At 39.8% G+C, this 19,847-nt stretch overlaps 1 protein-coding gene across 8 annotated transcripts in view; it reads left to right on the forward strand.

The window, feature by feature from the left end:
* Positions 1-19,847, forward strand: part of TPK1 (thiamin pyrophosphokinase 1) — a 308,925-nt gene that overhangs the window by 129,108 nt on the left and 159,970 nt on the right. For 6 of the 8 annotated variants that reach the window (XM_084507747.1, XM_084507749.1, XM_084507751.1 and 3 more), the window contains one exon: positions 14,197-14,269. In XM_084507747.1, the coding sequence (XP_084363873.1) occupies positions 14,197-14,269 (73 nt within the window). Of the gene's footprint in view, positions 1-14,156; positions 14,270-19,847 lie in introns of all 8 variants that reach the window. The other 2 variants (XM_084507750.1, XM_084507748.1) reach the window with 1 other exon arrangement.

Below are 19,847 nucleotides of genomic sequence, written 5' to 3' on the forward strand. Positions count from 1 at the left end.
TGTTTCCTGGCAGAGCAATATTCTAACAGCGTGGTGCAAGTGTGTAGAAGGGTCCCAAGGTCACAAACTCCTTTCAAAGGTTAATTAAGTATGAAAGAAAGGTATTCTGTCATAATTAAATAGTAATGACTGAGAGGCCAGGAATATTTGGTGTATAATGCAGTACTACAAGGCAAAGCCAAAATCACATGCAAATTTATTATTTTATTTCATATTCTATTATAAAATACCCTTGGGTGTTAGTGTAATTTTTGTTCTCCAACTTGCATATGACAGAAGGGGGATTAAGTGGTTAGCACTGCCATGCATATATGTGATGATAATACATCTCAGGAGCAGTTCTGAGCAGGCTGATAGCATTCCTGATACACTGAAGAGGACTTTTCATCAGGAGGGTGATGCCTTCATGATTCTGCAGAAATCACATTTTTAGTCAGAGTCGAACGGTCTTTCCCTGCTGCATTCACACCAGAAAAGCTGCTGCAATATTTCACTTCTTTCAGTAGCACCAACAGAAATACAGTCATGTTCACGACCCTGTTTAAGAGCTCATCAGAATTTCTCTTTTCATTCTTGTGCTTCTGGGGTTTAATATTTCAGCATGTTCAAGTGTATTAGGCAGGATCTTGGCACAGGTCCACAGACAAGTTGTCAGTCCAAATGTAGATTTTTTTTTTCCCCCCAACCAGCATTGTAAATCAGCTGATTCTGATGTTCACACTCTGTTATCTGTGAAGTAAATGATTTTAGTGGCCAAATGTATTAAAATAATGTAGAACAGCATGGTTTACCAGTAAGTTGTAGTTTTAATTTCTTACTTCTGTGCTCTAAAAGTAATTTTCATTATGTTAGGCTTTTTTCTTTCATAGTACATCAGCATCTGAAAGCTGCATTTGTAAACTGTTTTGCCCAACTTCTGAAAGAATGGCATGTGTAAAACTGCTTATACCTAATAATGCCTGGACTCAATAAAGAATAAATGTGAATCTCAGAACCTGAATTTTGTAAAATTTTATAAAACTTAAGAATCTTTCTATGTTACTTCAACACTTCCATTTACCTTCATCAGTCAGGAGAGCAGCTGAAAAGAAATGACTCTTTGATTGCTCAACCTAGCCTCCAAAAAAAAAAAGGTGTGTTGGCTCATTGCTGCTGCAGCTTGACCCTTTTTGGGACCTGGACCCATCTGTCATCCCATGGCTCTGAGCGAAGTTTGTGTTCACCAACTGTCTCTGCATCATGGACCTAGGTAAGGCAGGTGGTGTTTTAGGAAATCAGGTAGCTGCATTGCCAAAAATAAGAGTGATGGGATCCTCCAAAACTGCTGCAGTGTGAATCACACCAGCTACCGCTACCTTAGTGAGAGAGCAGGTGTGCCTCACCTCCTGAGTTCACAGAGCTGAGTTTGAAGGTGGGAGTGGTCCAAAAATCTCTGTGCGTTTCCATCAGCATGTAATTACAAAGTCATGTTCATTACTGGCTGACTGGCCGTAGCTGCCTGGTGCCAACTTGTTTGGCATCTGAGCTTACGCAGGTATTTAGCAGCTGAGGATTTAGCTGGCATTTTTGCCTACAATGAAATGTAGTTCTCCATTAATCTTCAGGAGGACTTTCAGTTTTTCTCAGAGGACAACTGAAAAAAGTAACTTTGGTGAGAGTTCTTCTGTCATTCCAGTTAAACAGGGGTCTTTTTTCTCATTATCCGGCAGATTGGACTATTCCTCCCAACTGTACACATTTTTTGAAAACTCCCAACTGTACACATTTTTCGAAAACAAGCCTGTGAATTAATGATCTGCTGGTGTTACAATGTGTGGAAAAAAACACATGGTAGTGAATTTCCCATAGCAATGGTCCACATTGCAATCCTGAATCTATCTCTTCTTAGCTTTTTCTGAGAGCCCATCATTGCTTTGGCATTATTTATGGGCATGATCTGTGTCCTTAAGGTCTATTTCTGATTCTGTAAGAAAAGTTAATTAGTGTTTTGAAATTTAATAAAAGATTACATGGAAGTGGTTACCATGATAATGTAACTTAGTAAGATAGTAGTTAGGGGGTTTATAAGTATTTTTTTAATCATAATAGTGAAGTTGATGTGTGAGATATTGTTATAATTCTTATAGTAAATAGGGCATCAACAGTACCAGAGGTACATTAAAAGTTTTTTCAGCTGCTGTATTTCATATAAAATTGTTTGTGCGGACCCCAAGATGAGGGCTCTTTGGATGACATGCTTTTTATCCAGAAAGTGGTGTTTTCTGTCTGAGAGTGTTTTTAACCCACATAGACAAAAAAGGAAGAGGATTGGAGAGGGGAGAATTGGGAACAGATAGTGTGTGCAAATGTTTCTGTGATTGCCATTTAGAAATGAGCACTAAATCTATACCTTTACCTGCCTGGCTTTGATATCTGTCAGGTGTTTAGATATCTAAACGCTACCATGTGTGCTCTAAATTCTGCATTGAGAAGTTACAGTACAGTAAACACTGCAGATACACACTGGAGAGCTGGCTCAGGTTCTCTTGAAACCATCACTCCACAACAAAATTTCCATGTTTTTGATGCAACACTTGTGATGACAGCCAGCTCTCCCCTTTCTCCCCTTTCCAACATACAGTTGGAGTTTGGTGGAGAGGTCCCAGACACAGTCTGGACATTAAGACTTAATAGCAAAAGCAGCACATATGTGTGTGGGACCCAGTAAGAATTTCAGCATGTAAGTGCAGATTCTTGCTGCTCGTTAGTGATTTCTGTAGTTAAGTCTCTGCAGTGATGGGTGACTTCTAATACGAGCTGCAGGAAATGTTATTTGCAAACCTGGACTTCTTGCACAAATTTGCTGCCTTGATGTATTTGCTGTTCTTTCTCAGTAGTTAAGATCATTAAGTCTGTGCCAGATGTAGAAATCTGGGCAGACTCCTGTGATTGTTACAACACCAATTGTAAGTTGTGCTTAGGATCAGCATTTCTTTGGTAAAATTAGTCTAATAAGCTGCAGGTAAAATATCAGTAGGTCAGATGAGCACAACATAGCCGAGGTGTGTATGCAGGATTGCAATACATCTGAAAAGAGACATCCTGCTTCCTAGTCTTCATATGTAACAGCTGGGGGCTAAATTATGAAATAATTGATATAAACTAGATCCTCAGCTACTGGAGGTTAGCTTATTTCTGAACTTTTGGGGAACTACTCCAGCATTAAGCAGTAGCTGAGGACAAGAAAAGATGATACCTTCTGAATGCCTGTGTGATAGCCACTGCTTTTGGTGTGGAAAGGTAGCACCTGGAAATGAGAAGGACTTTAGGGTCTGGCATGATGCTTTGACCAGTGCTAAATTCAGGCGTCTTTTTTTCTCCTAAGGGTCTTTTCTCACCCTTGCACTGGATTCCATGACTGTGCAATTGCTCTTTTATCTTTTCAGATCAGCTGTCCAGAGAGCTGCAGTTGTCACCCTTTTGGTGGTGATGACTAGCTTCTAAAAAGTCCTTGTCTTAGGGGGGCATTTGGAAGCTCTCCTGACTGCAAGGAGGAGCAATCTGATTGCAGCAAATCAAAAGGAAGAGGTTAAGATTAGGGTGATTTTTTTACACTCATGGTCACTGTCATTGGGAAAGCAGACAGCCAGCATAGTGATCAGAGTGGCACTACCACAGCTTGAGTTTATTAGGTTTTGTTATATGGAGGTTTGTTCACTAAGGAACAGAAAGAAAAAAAAATAGATCCAGAAAGTCATTGTCAACTAGACATCCTTTTGCATCTACTGAGGTGCAGAGCATAGGTGTGAACTTAGTTATTTAAAAGGTTTAAGCATTTTATAGAAAAAAACAGCAAGAGAGAGCTGACATTTCCTTCGATTAACATATATTATCAATCCTCCAGGCTTTATTCTGTTAGGAAAAATGAAAACACAAATAAAAACCTTGATACAAAAAAAAACATTCCAACGAACCATATTGGTTTGTGATCAAAAGGTAGATTTATTTATAAAAAAGAGTTGCAGTTTTATTTTGTTCTTTAATTCCATCCATATGTCAGGTAACTATAAAAGGTTTTTTTTTTTTTTTTTTATTCTAACTTAATTAGAGTTTTATCGGAGTCATTTAAATTATAGCTACACTCACCAAAATGATTATTTGAAATAGTTGTAATCTTACTTGAGCGAGAGAAGTGCTTTTCTGTATTGAGAACTATAAACCTGGTGATTGTGCCAACTAAATGACCTATTCTGGTACTTTAACCCTGTAGTCAGTGGCACTGTGAGGGGGGTAGGAAAAGGGTGAAAGTGTCTTGGTTTTCTCTGCCAGCTGCAGAAGCCTTACCCAGTTGGGGTGCTCCAGCTCACAGAAGACAGGGTCACAGATATATTAAACGCTTTTCCACCAGTTCCTTCAGACCTCTTGAGGCCAACCCTTTACCTTTGCAATTAGAACTAACCCTAAAAGAATTTCTTTTAAACTTTTTGATAAGTTGTTGTCTAAATAACAAGTACTATAATGAACTACAATCACACATTGTATAGCTAGACTGTGTAGAAATGGTGGAATGTTCACTTGAATTAGTCTAATGAAAACAAGGATGGTTACTAAGCAAAGGTTACTAAGCTTCAGTTATCGTCCAACTCTCATTTTGTATGCTCATTTATCTTCTGCTCTCTCTCTCTAATTAATGCTTTTGTGCTGGCTAGGCTGGAGGTGCAGTTACCTTTTGAAATGCCGGTGCTCTGGTGGAATATCATGGTTCTCTGCCACCTCCAGACAAGCTGCAGCAGAGGTCAGCAGCGAAAGATTTAATAAAACTTCTGCCTCCCAGTGACTTACCAAATTTCAGCCCTACAGAGACGACAGACTTAAAACAGCTGTGTGCAGTTACATGTGTTTTCTCTGTTGCTTGCTGTGTGATTTCACATTCTCTACAAAGATGAAGCAGTATGTCTTGGTCCTCTGTATAGTCCAAGTGTTCTCAGGATCCTCAGTGCGTTGTTTCTTTGTAAAATACTATGTGGCTTATCAGTGTAAGGGCTCAAAACCCAAAGTCATGTTACTATATGTGATGTACTCCACCACATCCACACACGTACACACACAGTCTAGAGTTTGTTCAATGATTGCTTTACAGAAAAATAAGAGTTCAGAGCAGAAGATACCTTCATTAACCATGAGAGTCAACTTCACCTATCAGTAGTTATGTTGTCTTGAGTTGTTCTTTCTGGCTTACTCCGTTAAGACTTCATGTCTTCTGAGTAAGTGTTTTTAAATAATCTTTTATGTGGCAATTTACTTTTTATGGCTATGATTCTTTCTTCATAGAATCATAGACTATACTGAGCTGGAAGGGACCCACAAGGATCATTGAGTCCAACTCCTGGCACCACATAGGTCTACCCAAAATTTCAGACTTAGACACAGTGCACAGTCCAAGCACTTATGAAACTCCAACAGGCTTGGTGCGGTGACTGCGTCCCTCGGGAGCCTGTTCCAGTGTGCGACCACCCTCTCGGTGAAGAGCCTCTTCCTGATGTCTAGCCTAAACCTCCCCTGCCTCAGCTTGACACCATTCCTGCATGTCCTATCACTAGTGACTAAAGAGAATAGATTGGTGCCTTTCCCTCCACTCCCTCTTGTGAGGAAATAATCCTGGTGAGGAAATAATAGAATAAAATGTAGTTCTACATACACTGCTAGCACAGAGATATACTTCTACCTTGATTTGCATTCCTCCTCTCCACTCTAAAAATCAAATTCATCTCCATTTTCCCCCTACAGATCCATCATCACAGAACACCTAAAAGCATCAAAAAGCCACAAAAGTTGTGAAATGATCACTAGCAAATCCTTTAGAACACGACACCACCCCAACTTACCTGTGTGATACTGGCTATGATACTTGTAAAGCTTCACAAGCACTGGGGAAGGTATCGCAAGGAAGTCTCTCAAAGATGTATTGACAGAATGAACCACAACAGGGAACCACTCACATAAACGACCTAGACCCTGCAAACCTCATTTACATAATTGTCAAGATGTCTCTTTTCTGGCCAACAAAACAAAACAAAACAACAACAACAAAAACAACAAAATTTAACCTATAAAATGATTTGTACATGGAAATCAGAAAGTAAAATGCAGGCCTGAACAGGAGAAGCATAATTAAGACATTTGAAAACCTACAGGCTTTTCCTGAAGGGTCAGCATTTGTGCCCACTTGGAACAGGTTGCTCAGTGAGGGTATAAATCTCTTCTCATTACACTAGGGAGTCATTGTGTAGGAAGGGCGCTAGAGGGTTTCTGTTGCAACTTTACTCGCAGTTTCAAGCCTTGAAGAAGCAAAGCAACTCAACCTCTCCTGTATAGGTGGTCTTCCCTGTTTTTGGAAGTACTTAAACAGATGCTAAACTCACAGCAGGTACTTAAGGTACTCAGGTGAGAGCAAGTAAATTATCGAAGTGAAGAAATCCCAGTGAACATCTTTCATGTATAACTTTTTTATTGTGTTTAACTTTTAACCATTCTTACCAGTGTGAATGGATGCTTAGATTTAAAATAGTAGTTGTCAAAACTGACTTAAAATTGTATAATGAGTTTTCAAGCCACAGTAGGTATTATTAGTAAATACCTAGTTAGAGAGAAAAAGGTAACATGCCCATTTCAGAATTAAGAGAAATTATTTATCCTGTCTTGGAGTCTGTTCTTATGTTGGAGCAGCATAATCCAGCTTCGGTGGCACTCCTTGAAGATTCCCAGATCTGACTCCAGCTTCCAGTGCTGCCTTTTTGAGACTGGTATCTAAATCTCAGTTTGTGTAGCTTGTGACTTTCAATGTAAATTTACCATGTCTTAGATACAATCCTATCCCTTTCATTTTTCACATGCTGTCTAAAGTGTTAATGAGCAGTTCACCTTTCTCTAATGTAGTGGCTTGTTTTCCTCAGTTTTTAGGGCAAATTCTGCCATCTATTTCTTTCTCATCTTTATGTGACTCCGAGGTGCTGGTGACAATGTTGCATTCGTGTAAGCTTTATTTTGAGCAATGTATGATTCTGTAAGTAATAAAAAGGAAGTATTTTAGCAGCAGTCTCTAGAAGTACCACATCCTGTGTGTAGTATTCCTTTATTTTTTTCCAAATTACCTGTATGTACCTGAATGTAGGAGGGTGTTCAGCACCATGATGAACAAGTGAGCATTCCTTAAATCTTGGAGCGTCCTTTTATTTTATACTGTATTGATTGCAACTGAAGAACAGTTCCAAATATTGGCAATTAAGAATAAAAATGCAACAGTTGTAGCTATCATTAATACTCTTCTCTGTCACTGAGGGAAAAGTTTCGAAGCAGGGCATTAGCTGCATGATTTTTGTTAATGATAATGGGAGCTCGTTGGCTGTCCCCTGCAGAAAATGTTCCCCTGATGTGTGCTTTGCATAGCTGTTAGAGCTGAGGGTAATAAGATCTGCAATTTATTTCAGGTATTTTTTATTATTTGCAAGGTGACACTGCATACCAAGCAAGCATAAATGAATGCATTATTGCCCTCGTATCTTCACACATTTTTATCTTTTTCTTTAAATCACAGCATTTGCAAATAAAACAATACTTTTATGCTCTTTAACACTAAGCTTTTTAATAAAGTAAGGGGAAAAGAAGCTGTTCTCCAAGGTTTCCAGGTATTAACAAGTAGTTTTAACCGTGAAGCTTCTTGATTGTAGCCCATACACTTGGTAATAATCTATGCAAAGAATTCTGGCAGGGTCACACAAACTTGGTATTTATATATGTCCTTACACGTGCATATACTTGCATTCTTTGTTAAACTTGGGTCTGTAGCATGGTTTCCTCTGTTCTTCTTATTTTTTGTGCTAAATCTGTCATCTAGAGTTATTGTAGTGTACAAAATGTTGTTTGGGAATTACATTTCTGTGTAAGCAATCACATAATGAACATTAGGGATTACTAAGATCTTGAAGATGGAATGGGCTTTGCAGGCTTGTTTGTTTGTCTTGTTTTGTTTTTGAATTCATACAGCAACTAGCATAACGCCTTTGTCAATTGCACCCTAATACAAAAGTTATACAGTGTTAAGGGAGACTTTTGGATTGAAATAACGGTGATGTGAACCGTGGAGTCAGGAAAAGCAGGCTAGCTGACTTCAGGGGGGTCTTAACTGGGAAGCAGAGTGTGGAGGTAGGAACTGTGCTTCAGCTAGTTTTTTAATAGCTTACGGAATCCTGCCTGTGATTGGTTTGAGGTGAACCAAAACACAGTGTTTTCAATGACCACTTTGAAAATCATTAATTCTGTTGCTACTTAAGTGTTTGGCTTTTAAGCTTCAGGTGTGACCTTTACTTGCCGTAACCTTGCAGGTAATACCAAGAAGACATTTACAGGTTTAATATACATTAACTTTGAATATATCTTGCAGTCTGACATTTCTCCTTTCCTCAAGAACATCCCTCCGTACAGTTACATGGGGCATGTGAGTGTGCTGCTTTGAGACAAAATGTAAATGACATCAACTTGTGCTGTGGCTGTCTCTGGGAGTTAAAAAGAGACTTTGATTTTCACAGCAGTTATCAGGATTCTTCTGACAGATTTAAACAGACTTAACACCCTTCTGACCAGAGCAACCCTCATCCTTCCAGTCAAAACTGACAGTCAGGAGGGCAAGCTGAAAGTGCATCTTAGCAGCCAGAAAATTAGTTTTCAGGGCATTAATTTTGTTGCTGTTGATAAAATGGTTTAAATATTTATCCTGAAGAAATGCTAAAGTGTTTTACCTTCTGTATTCCCAACTACAAGATGCTTACAAAAGTCAAGGCTGACTTTAGTGACTTTTTTTCATGGTAGATCGGAATCATGTCATCTTCACTGTGTTTTTCTACCTGGAAGTAGCTTAAGTGTGTCTATTATTGCAGGGTAAAAGGCACTGATTTTTAAAATTCATTTTTAGTAGTGGAAAAAAAGTGTGGGAAACCCACTCTGTGCCCTTGAGTGATACAGCTGGGGCATATACAGCTTGTCTGTGTGGGATTGTTTTCTGTGCTGTAACTGAAGGAAGCAAAGGGTACCACAGATAACTGCCTTTAAATGTTCATGTCTCTGATGTTAACATTTGTTTAAAAAAGGTTAATTGCAGACAATTATGTGCTAAAGGAGCTACATCACAAGAAAAGTCAATAGTACTAGGAAACTGTAACTTTGAATTAATGATAGAACTGAACAGAGATGCCAGAGCAATTTATTTAAGGAGTCAGTGCAGTTTTTTTATTATAAAGTAACTGCTGAAGTGTGGCATGTTGTATTTTTTTTCTTTTGTAACTATATAAAAAGGCATATTTACCACTTCACACTGAATTCTTAAAGTGAATAAAGAAGCAAGTCTTCAGATGTTTAAAATTTAACATGATGTTCATTACTGTTGAATATTTGAAAATAACTCTGCTTATTGAATTAAGCTGTGTCAAGTATATGGTTTTCTTGAAGGCAAAAGGCATGGTTGTGCTTACTTAGCATGAGACCCTCAGAGTTTAAATAGCTTCTATTCATTTCATAATCTGTATCTATGGATAGAGTTGATCACTGTTTTATGGTAGTGGTGACTAAAATTTCATTGGTGTATTATGGCAGATGTGCTACAATTTTTTTTCCTTGCTCTGCAGCCCAGCATCCTGGGAGTTCATAAAACTGTTCATTCAACATTCAGCGTTTGTCCAGTTTAGATAAATGCCCTAGCTGGGGTCTGTCTCAAAACTTATGCTCTTTTTTTTTTTCTTCTCTTTTTTTGTAAGCTAGTTGAACCTTTACAGGTTTCATGCTGAAAATTTGCTTACTTTTTTTGTTTGTTTGTTCCTTTTATAAATGTAACATAACTACTGTGCTATGGAAGTGCCTTCAGGTCCTGAGCTGAAAGCAATCCTGGCCCTTGTAACTTCAAACTCATTTTATATAGGTATTGTATGTCTCAAAAATGGTCTGGAACAAAAAAAAAAAAAAAAAAAAAAAAAGAACAAATAAAAAGGAAGAAGAACGATAAGTGAAGAGAAACAAAACACAGTTTGGTCCAAGACTTTTCAGGTATTTTTGTTGCTCAATACCTGGTGTTATGTTTCTTGATAGCTCTAGAAAAAGTGTAGTAGACTAGGAGGATTTCACAGGAATGTTGTTACACTTTGAGTCCCAGTGGGATTATGGAGTTGACTCAATTCTGATAAATGTCAGTGTAGAGCACCAGAGAATTAATTCAGGTGAGCTAATCATGACCTAATATGAAGACTGCTAATTAATAGCTAATAAGACTGGTAAAACATGGTTATAAAATGTAGTAGACTGTATCATCGGGATTGTTTAGAAATGAAAATTTCAAATGGTACTTTGTAAAGGAATCAAAGACATCTTTTGCCATCTTAGGCCAAAAAAAAGATAACCTCCTCTATTAAAGGATATGTGCCATATATGTCACTGAGGGAAGTGGTCATCTTAAATACAGTTGTGATACAGAATAAGAATTGTTCATGAATTTGAGGTTAGAGCATGAGTTAGACTGATAAAATAACTGCTTTTAATTCATACTTTAAATAAGGGCTGCTGTTATAAATTTTATGGAGAGACCTTTCTGGTTACCTTTTTTTCTGACATAATTTCTTCTTCTCACATGGTGGTAAGCCTGATAATGGGGTTCTCCAGAGCCTGTTCTCCTGGATTGTTCTGCTTGGAGTAAAACTGGAGTAAATACAAAACTATACTAAAAGAAAACAAGTGAAAACCATTTATTACCAAATAATCTTAAGTTCCTTTTGTATGGGTTTTTGTTGTTGTTTTCTTTTTCAATATATATCTCAAGTACTTTCCCTCTGTTTAATCAGCTAGTGCTAACCTCTGAGGCTAGCTAGTCTATGACAGCTCGGCACATAAGGACTTCAGTCCTGTCATTAGCAGCCTTCAGTCCTGTTAATTGCAAAAGAAAATAGCTTTGACAAAATTGTACTCTCCTGAATCAGACACTTTGTCCCACAAAACCTTAAAGGACTAAGTCAAACACAGCATTTGACTCTCAGCTGAATGTTGGCTTGCTTTTATTGGTTTACATAGTCAGTGAGGTACAAAGACCTACAGTCATCCTCTGAAGGTAAAGCTGAAATGTTTTTGAGGCAAATGGTGCAAGCTAAGATTTACTCATGATGGATATTTTTTTTCTGAAACAAGAGTTTCTTTCTAGATTTTTTTGTTTGTTTGTTTCTGTTGTTACTCAAAGGGAGGGGAAGAGAAAAATGCTGTTTTAGAAAAAGGCAATGTTTGATAAGGTGAGGCTTATACTTTTTGAAATTTTACATTTCCCAGCCAGGATTCCTTATTCTCTGTTAGTCATTTCTGGTTTTGTGGTGGCTACAAGCAAAATACTTACAGAGAGTGTTTTGAAATGGGACATAGTGCAACCTGGCGGAGGTTGCACCCAGTGCAACCAGGAACACTGTCAGAGTACATGAGAGACTCGACAGAGGTTCTCGTTGCTTTTCCTTGTAAAAGTTTAGGTAGAATTTGATCTACCTTTTGTCATGGAAGTGGTTTTAATTTGGATGAGAGCAAAAACTGTGCAGAAGCACTTGATTTAGAGAAGGTGTATTTTTCAGCTAATTCTGCTCCTAGTTCCTCTTGAAGTGCTCGGGAGAAATGATTACTCGAAAGCACTGCAGTCTGTAGTTAATGTAGAGAAAAAATGACAAAGACACTTTTGGATTTATGCACGGCATTTCGTAAGATGAACAATCTTAACACATCAGCTTTTTCATCAGAGCGGATGTATCATATCCAGTTGGCTTTCCATGGCAGCTTGCTGTTGTTCTTAATTGCCAACCTGCTGGGCTGCATCCGGGGCTCACATCCAGGGGCACCACGGTAATGCCTAGCGCGACTTTAGTTTGTTTAAAACTGGAATAAACTAAAGGAAAATAACAAATTGAAAATGATTGGCTGTAGTTTTTAGGCACAGTGTAACCAGTAAATAGGTCATTGGCAAAGGTAAACTGACAGCAATTTTAGTTTTACAAACATGTTTTTTTTTGTCTGTACATTGAGGTGTTCAGCCTTACAATGAAGGAACAAATCTAATTTTCTGTTTAGTTTTTGCTGGTTTTGAACTACCCTGACCTGGGCATATAAAACAGAGCACTGAAGTATTTGCATGTGTTCAAGTTGCTTTCTGTGTCCTCAATAAAACAGGGTACAGAAGGGACTGCCCTCCCCCGCCCTGGGTGTGGTAACATCACTTTGGGTGACATTATTTTTGGAACATATCCTTTTATAACAGCCATAATAATAGCAGAGGGCAGTGAATTTGAAATGCAATAGCTGCACATAAACTAAGTCGCAACAACCATGCTTACCAGCTTCTGCTGAAGCAGCTTTTGATTTTCAGAGGAAATGGTAGCCAGGTACCCTGCCTCTCTTTCGAAATCTTAGGATGGAGCCAGAACACAGGAACTCTGTACGTTTTCCTTTGGGGAGTTTGTAGACTCCCCAGTATTTGTTTAACATCGTGTGTTAAAAGCTGCCCCAGTATGCCTTGCCTAATACTTGTAACTTAGTTTGAGCCATAACCTAATTTGCTAATGAATTCTCATGCTCATCATAAAGTATAGTAGCCATGGAGGAGAGGAGCTATGTGTTTCATTTGTTAAAAAACACTGGAGTCTCAGCTTTAATTTCAAAACTCAATTGAGCCTCAGCTATTGAAACACCTGTCTTCATAGCTGCTGCTTGAAACTACAAGAACTGGGCGAGATGGAAAGCTCTATTTTGGGGTATTGTTGTTCTTTTCCTCAGAGTATTCTTAAATTGTTCTTTCTGTAGTGCAGTTGAAGTTTCATTGCACATTTTATAAGAATTTCTGCAGTAAATATTTCTAAGCATTCTACAATTAAAAAAAAAAAAAAAGCAAACAAGTTGAGATAAATATCACAACATTGCATTTTCTATGTTATTTGCAGCAATATTACTTTACAAATGATAGTTGGGATTTTAAATCAATTTTATATATATTTTGTACATCCAAGGTATGACTTAAAAATCCCTGAGCATTTGGTTTCCGTGTTCTGGAGAGAGGATTTCTAATAAGAGAAGAAAAGAACAGAAGTGGTTGGCATCAGTAATGACTGAAATACAAATCTTTGGAACAAATGTGGGTACCTTGTTGAATCAGTCATCTAATGTATTAGCAATCCTGTGTTCTTTTTAGCACAGGAATAAAAGAAGGAAAGAAAGGAAGAAAATGAACATCATTCATAGTGGATTGGAGCATATCACAGTGGCAAAACAGACTAATCCTACTTTACTTATTCATCAGATTTTTAATGCAGTAAATCACCAGGAGAATAAGAACCACATTGAATACATTTCCTTGTGACAAGTGATTAGCAAACTTCAAAAACTTTGTATAGGTAGAAAAACGTACCACATTCTCGCATGCTAAATTGAACAAGCTAGTTACAGTACTCTGACAGCCCACAAAAGCTCTTAATGTTTATCATGTTCTGAAACTGAAGGTGACCAATTTAGGGCCTTTGATTAAAAACATAGATTTTTTGCAACAAAAGACCCCTGTATACCATCTTTCAGGGCTCTGCAGTCTCACTTAAGCCATTGTTATTATTTGCCTGTGACTTCAGGCTGCAATATTTGGAATTGCTGCATGAAACCGGATACGCTGCATTGAATTCAACTTGTTCAGTGATTTTTAATAAATAAATAAATAAATAAATAGGAGGAATGAAAGGAAAAAGGGGAGAAGTGCCTCATTTGTGACCTCTCAGCTATTCAGAAGCTATCATTGTCATCTGACAAATGATACCTGCCAAGGCTTATGTACAGCACAAAGATAATCTTTTTCAAATAGTTTGCTGTGTGATATGCTTGAAAGATATTTGAGGGGACAAGTTCTCTTCCTAGAAACATGCAGATACAAGTCTTGCCTTACTGACCTGGGGAGCCGTGTAAACATCTAAAGGATGCGTAGCTCCCTCAGCAAAGAAGGGACAGTTTTCGTTTGCCTGTTACCTTACTTTGTGTCAACTTGCATTTTAACATGCTTTTAACTGTCTCCTGTTCCTTTGAGAGATTAATGCTTGTACCCTTTAGCACTCTTGAGGAGAAAAAAAAAAAAGTAGTAAGTTGGATTAATTTTTCATTTTGTTGCTTACCTTTCAGCTTCTTGCCTGATTACATCAGTGGTGACTTTGATTCCATTCAGCCTGAAGTCAAGGAGTACTACAAGGCCAAGGTAAATTAATATCCCTTTGATGTGTTTGTGTGTTAGACCGTTGTAAAATCCAACCCATTACTGCCTCCATTGGTTATTAGGTGTTTTTACAAGCCCCTTGGCTTCTTTGAGGCTTCAGGTGTAAGGCATCTTACGGGCTTAGAAGTGATGTTCTGCCTGGCACTGTAGCAATGCTTGAAGTCAATATGTGAGCTGCCTGACTGCTGAGTAAGATGTGGTTTCATAGCACCATCTCAAGAAAAAGAAGGTATGTTGCTGGAGATTTTAGTAACAAGAAACGATGATAAAACTTCCTGAAAAATCTGAGACTTTTTGCTCTGTGAGATACAGAACAATGAAGATTAACCTCCCAAGATTCACGTATGGCTAGCACCCAGAAAAACTCCCAAGAACATTTCTCTCTGTGATTTTTGCATGATACAGCTTTACCTTTTTAGCAGGAAGCTGCAGATGGAAACATCTGTCTCTTTCATCACCCACCAAAGTATTGAATTATGTCCTCACTACTTCTGTGCTTCACTAGTGGAGTGCCCTCCTTAATGTGTGTTTGTTTTTTTTTTGACAAATTTCTGTGTCCATTAATTTATTCTTAATGTAGCCAACATATTTCCAGTGAGCAACATAAATGTAGGTTCATATCTCTTAGGTCTTAATGCTCATTGTTGGCTACATTCCTACCATATTTTAAAGTTCTTTTTTTAGCTTATTGTTCTGCATTTGACAGTTCACCCACCTGCCTGTATAGGCTTTTGTGCTGAGCACTGTGCTTTACCCTCATGCCTTGGACAGCAGGTTTCTGCAAATTCAGAGTTTGCCTCGGTGTGTCAGCTTACATTTGCAGCTGGCTGCACTTGGAAGAGCAGTAAGTATTTGATCCTCAGGAGATAGTAGACTTTGAGGTCTGTGATATGTCTACTGGTGATTCAACGTGTGAGGCTCTAATTTGCCTAAAATCTCCCCTGGTGGACTTATGATCAAATAGGAAAAAAATGATTTCATACTGTGAGGGGAGGGCTGTAGCAGTGTGTAGGACTTGATTCCAGTACCCCAGGGAGCACCATATTTTTTCCTATATTCTGCCTCATTTGTTAGAAGGCAAAAGTGTATGATGGCAGTCTACCTTGGGAGACCAGCACAAGAAAAATGTAAAGGAATCCTTGGGCTACAACTTGTGAAGTGAAAATAAAAAAGCTTCAGATTAATGCTGTTCATTGTAGAGTGGAAATTCATGATCTGTGAATAATTTCTGTGAGAAATTGCAAAATGCACTGCTCTGTTTGTCACAGACTGGTACTAAAGCTTATATCAACTGCATGTTGGTGAGTAGGTTAAAGCTACCAAAGAATGCAGGTTAAGGATTGCTCAACAGATAGAGTGAGAGAGAGGGGAGATGAAAGGGATATGAGAGAGGAGAATGCAGTCAGATATTGAAAGGGATAAGCTAAACTGAACTGGTATTACAATTTTTCACAGGGTCTACTTTTCTGGATGTTACATCCCAACTGTCAGCTCCATTGTAGTTGAGTCTTGATGTGCAGTTTGCATTTTGTCTATGAACCATTTTGTCTATGACCTCCAAGATCACCGAGTCCAACTTCTGATCTAACAAGTCCTCCACTGAACCCTATCACTAAGCTCTACATCTAAATGTCTTTTAAAGACCTCCAGGAATGGTGACTCAGCCACTTCCCTGGGCAGCCCATTCCAATGCCTAACAACCCTTTCAGTAAAGTTCTTCCTAATATCCAACCTAAACCTCCCCTGGCGCAACTTTAACCCATTCCACCTCGTCCTGTTGCCAGGCACATGGGAGAATAGACCAACCCCCACCTCTCTACAGCCTCCTTTAAGGTACCTAGAGTGATAAGGTCACCCCTGTGCCTCCTCTTTTCCAGACCGAACAATCCCAACTCTCTCAGCCACTCCTCGTAAGACTTGTTCTCCAGACCCCTCACCAGCTTTGTTGCCTTTCTCTGGACTCACTCAAACACCTTCATATCCTTCTTGTAGTGAGGGGCTCAAATATAACGAAATGTAGAATTAGGAGAGATGGGGAGATGGTTTTGCTTTTGTTTGGTTTTGTTTGTTTGGTTTTGTTTGTTTGTTTTCTTGTAAAGTATCTTGTCCAGTAAAAGCAGGTTTGGTAGTCCAGGCAATTTCCAAAGTTCAGTTGTGTTGGTGACCCAGGAATAGGTGAGGTCTGCTTAAAACTGGCAGTGACAGAACTTTGCATGATTAGCTCAGCATAATGTCATTCATTCCAGAGAAGTACATCATTATGTGAGTTAGGGTTTCCTTCTGTGTTGTCCTTCCTCCCTTACTGAAGCACTCCCTGACTCACATGCAGATTTCACCAAGAGACGGGGCGAGATGATACCATTAGTTAGTATAACTATGTTGTTTCAAGCATTCTCTTATCAATTGTTCATGATTATGAATGGGAAGATGGGAGAAGTGTTGTAGCAAAGCTTAGACAAATATGATGTGGCAGTTTTCAGTGGTCAACTGGATGAGACTCCACAGAATTCCTGCCTGTCAACCAGCTGATCAGTATTTCCCAGTACAAAATAAAGCCCTGTCTCTTGCTAGCTTTTTGATATTCATGCTCTATGGCTTCAACATTAGAATATTTCTACAGTCTTCCCTTTCCACAGGATTGCTTCCAAATACCCCTTCTCAAATTGAAAGCCAGAACCATTCTTAGCACATAGAATTACCTGAAAGCACATACATTCATCACTAAATATCACTCAGGTTTCATTTGCCCATGTTGTTACCAACAATTTCATGAGCCAGGTGTTTATGAAGTTGAGCATGTTACTTTTGGACAATAAAATATTTTATTTTTCTCTTGAAATGGGTGTCTGGGTAAGCTTCTTCAAGTAGTTAGGTCTTCACCAAATAACAAGAATAATCTATTGGCACTGCTAATGCTTCTGCTCACATTTTCTGCTCCCAGCCACCTTTCCTGTTCCACCAGGTAGCAGGCTGTCCTGCCTGTTCTTGATACAACTGTCTTGAGTTTTCCCTTTCAAATGCACCTGTCTTGAGCTGCTGCCAGACCGGGGTTATTAACAACTTGCACCATAGCTAGAGCATTGGCTTCATCAAAATTCATGCTGTGACATAGATTTTCATCTCTTTGTGCCCCTGTTTTTTTTTTGCATATATACCTAGTGTAACTTATATTCAAATGTTACACAAAGGAAAAAGGTGGGAGGTAGGGCACACAGGGAAGGGAAAACTCCTTTGCACAAGTATAACTGAACGATTCATTATGGCCAGCACAAATGAGCTTAGAGAGAAAGGGAGGAGCTCTCACGCTTGGAGCAGTTCATGGAGCGTATGCATGGAGTGAATATCAAGGAAAGTGAACCAAGCAGCAAGTACCGAGAGGTATTCACCCTTTGCACTCCCATCTGCCTTTTAGTATGATGTGCAGCGAAAAGTCACACAAACTTTTCTGTCACTAAAGTCTGACTTGAATGCTGTAGATTCAACTGCCAGATGAAGGGCAGGTGGTGCTGAAAGTTCATTTGGTATTTCAATTGCAGTGGTTAAATTTATACCAGGAATTAAAATACTATTTTTTCTCTTTGTTTCTGAAGCTGAAAGTATGTTTCCCTTCATTTTATTGTAAAGATGCTGTATAGTTATGTTGAGTTTTACATACACAAAGGAGTGCCAGTAGCCATTTTTTGTTGCTGTTGTTTGTTTTCGTTTCTGTTTTTGTGTGTGTGTGTTTTTGTTTTTTTTTTTTTAAACTATGCTTATCGGCAGAAATTAATACGTCCCTGAGTTATAAGGGACCCACAACGATCATTGGGTCCAACTCCTGGCTCAACACAGGATCACCCGAAAAAACAGACCATGTGTCTGAGAGCGCTGTCCAAATGCTTCTTGAACTCCAGCAGGCTCGGTGCTCTGACCACTGCCCTGGGGAGCCTGTCCCAGTGCCCGACCACCCTCTGGGTGCAGACCCTTTCCCTAACCCCCAGCCTGACCCTCCCCTGTCCCAGCTCCATGCCGTTCCCTCAGGTCCTGTCACTGTCCCCAGAGAGCAGAGCTCAGCGCCTGCCCCTCCGCTCCCCTCGTGAGGGAGCTGCAGGCCGCCATGAGGCCTCTCCTCAGCCTGCTCTGCTTGGGGCTGAACAAACCAAGGGACTGCTCTTCATATGTCTTGCTGTCTATCTGGATATAACAAACCAATGTTTAAGAGATGTTACTTTTTCATATTAAAAGTTATAGATGTTAATTATTGAGTTATATTCACTTACAAGTGGTTGTGTCAAAGACAGCCTCACATAGTGCTGTGTAGGAAAGGGGAGTATTAAATTCTGTGTGTGAAACTAATTAGGGTTCTTTAAAGTAGATGTACGTTTCTTTAAGCAGATGTATCACTGTGGTAAAGCAATTACAGGTCTGACTCCTCCATCACACCAGCTTCATGCCAGGACGCTGCTCCTAGACTCAGAGGTTTTCTACCTCTTTTAAGTGATGAAAGCAAGAGCAGATATTTGGCATTACAGAAAACATGACATACAGATTACCGAAGCCAAAGGGTTTTACTGGAAGTGATATCTTCAAGCCAATTCCTCTGATGTTTTTGGTTGAGCAAGGATTACATGACAGTGTTTCTATTTTCCCTTAAGAAGGATTATCACCATTGTGTCAGGGAACGCACGCTTCGTTGGGTTAGAAACTGGCTGGATAGCCGGGCCCAAAGAGTCGTGGTGAATGGAGCCAAGTCCAGTTGGAGGCCAGTCACTAGTGGCGTCCCCCAGGGCTCGGTGCTGGGGCCGGTCCTCTTTAATATCTTCATCGATGATCTGGACGAGGGCATTGAGTGCACCCTCAGTAAGTTTGCAGATGACACCAAGTTAGGTGCGTGTGTCGATCTGCTTGAGGGTAGGAAAGCTCTGCAGGAGGATCTGGATAGGCTGGACCGATGGGCTGAGGTCAACTGCATGAAGTTTAACAAGGCCAAGTGCCGGGTCCTGCACCTGGGGCGCAATAACCCCAAGCAGAGCTACAGGCTGGGAGAGGAATGGTTGGAAAGCTGCCAGGCAGAGAAGGACCTGGGAGTGATGGTGGACAGTCGGCTGAATATGAGCCAGCAGTGTGCTCAGGTGGCCAAGAAGGCCAACGGCATCCTGGCTTGTATTAGGAACAGCGTGACCAGCAGGGCTAGGGAGGTGATCGTCCCCCTGTACTCAGCTCTGGTGAGGCCGCACCTCGAGTACTGTGTTCAGTTTTGGGCCCCTCGCTACAAGAAGGACATCGAGGTGCTTGAGCGGGTGCAGAGAAGGGCGACGAAGCTGGTGAGGGGCCTGGAGAACAAGTCCTACGAGGAGCGGCTGAGGGAGCTGGGCTTGTTCAGCCTGGAGAAGAGGAGGCTCAGGGGTGACCTTATTGCTCTTTACAGATACCTTAAAGGAGGCTGTAGCGAGGTGGGGGTTGGCCTGTTCTCCCACGTGCCTGGTGACAGGACGAGGGGGAATGGGCTTAAGTTGAGCCAGGGGAGTTTTAGGTTAGATGTTAGGAAGAACTTCTTTACAGAAAGGGTTGTGAGGCATTG

Source organism: Aythya ferina, assembly GCF_964211825.1.
Source record: "Aythya ferina genome assembly, chromosome: 2".
NCBI lineage: Eukaryota > Metazoa > Chordata > Aves > Anseriformes > Anatidae > Aythya > Aythya ferina.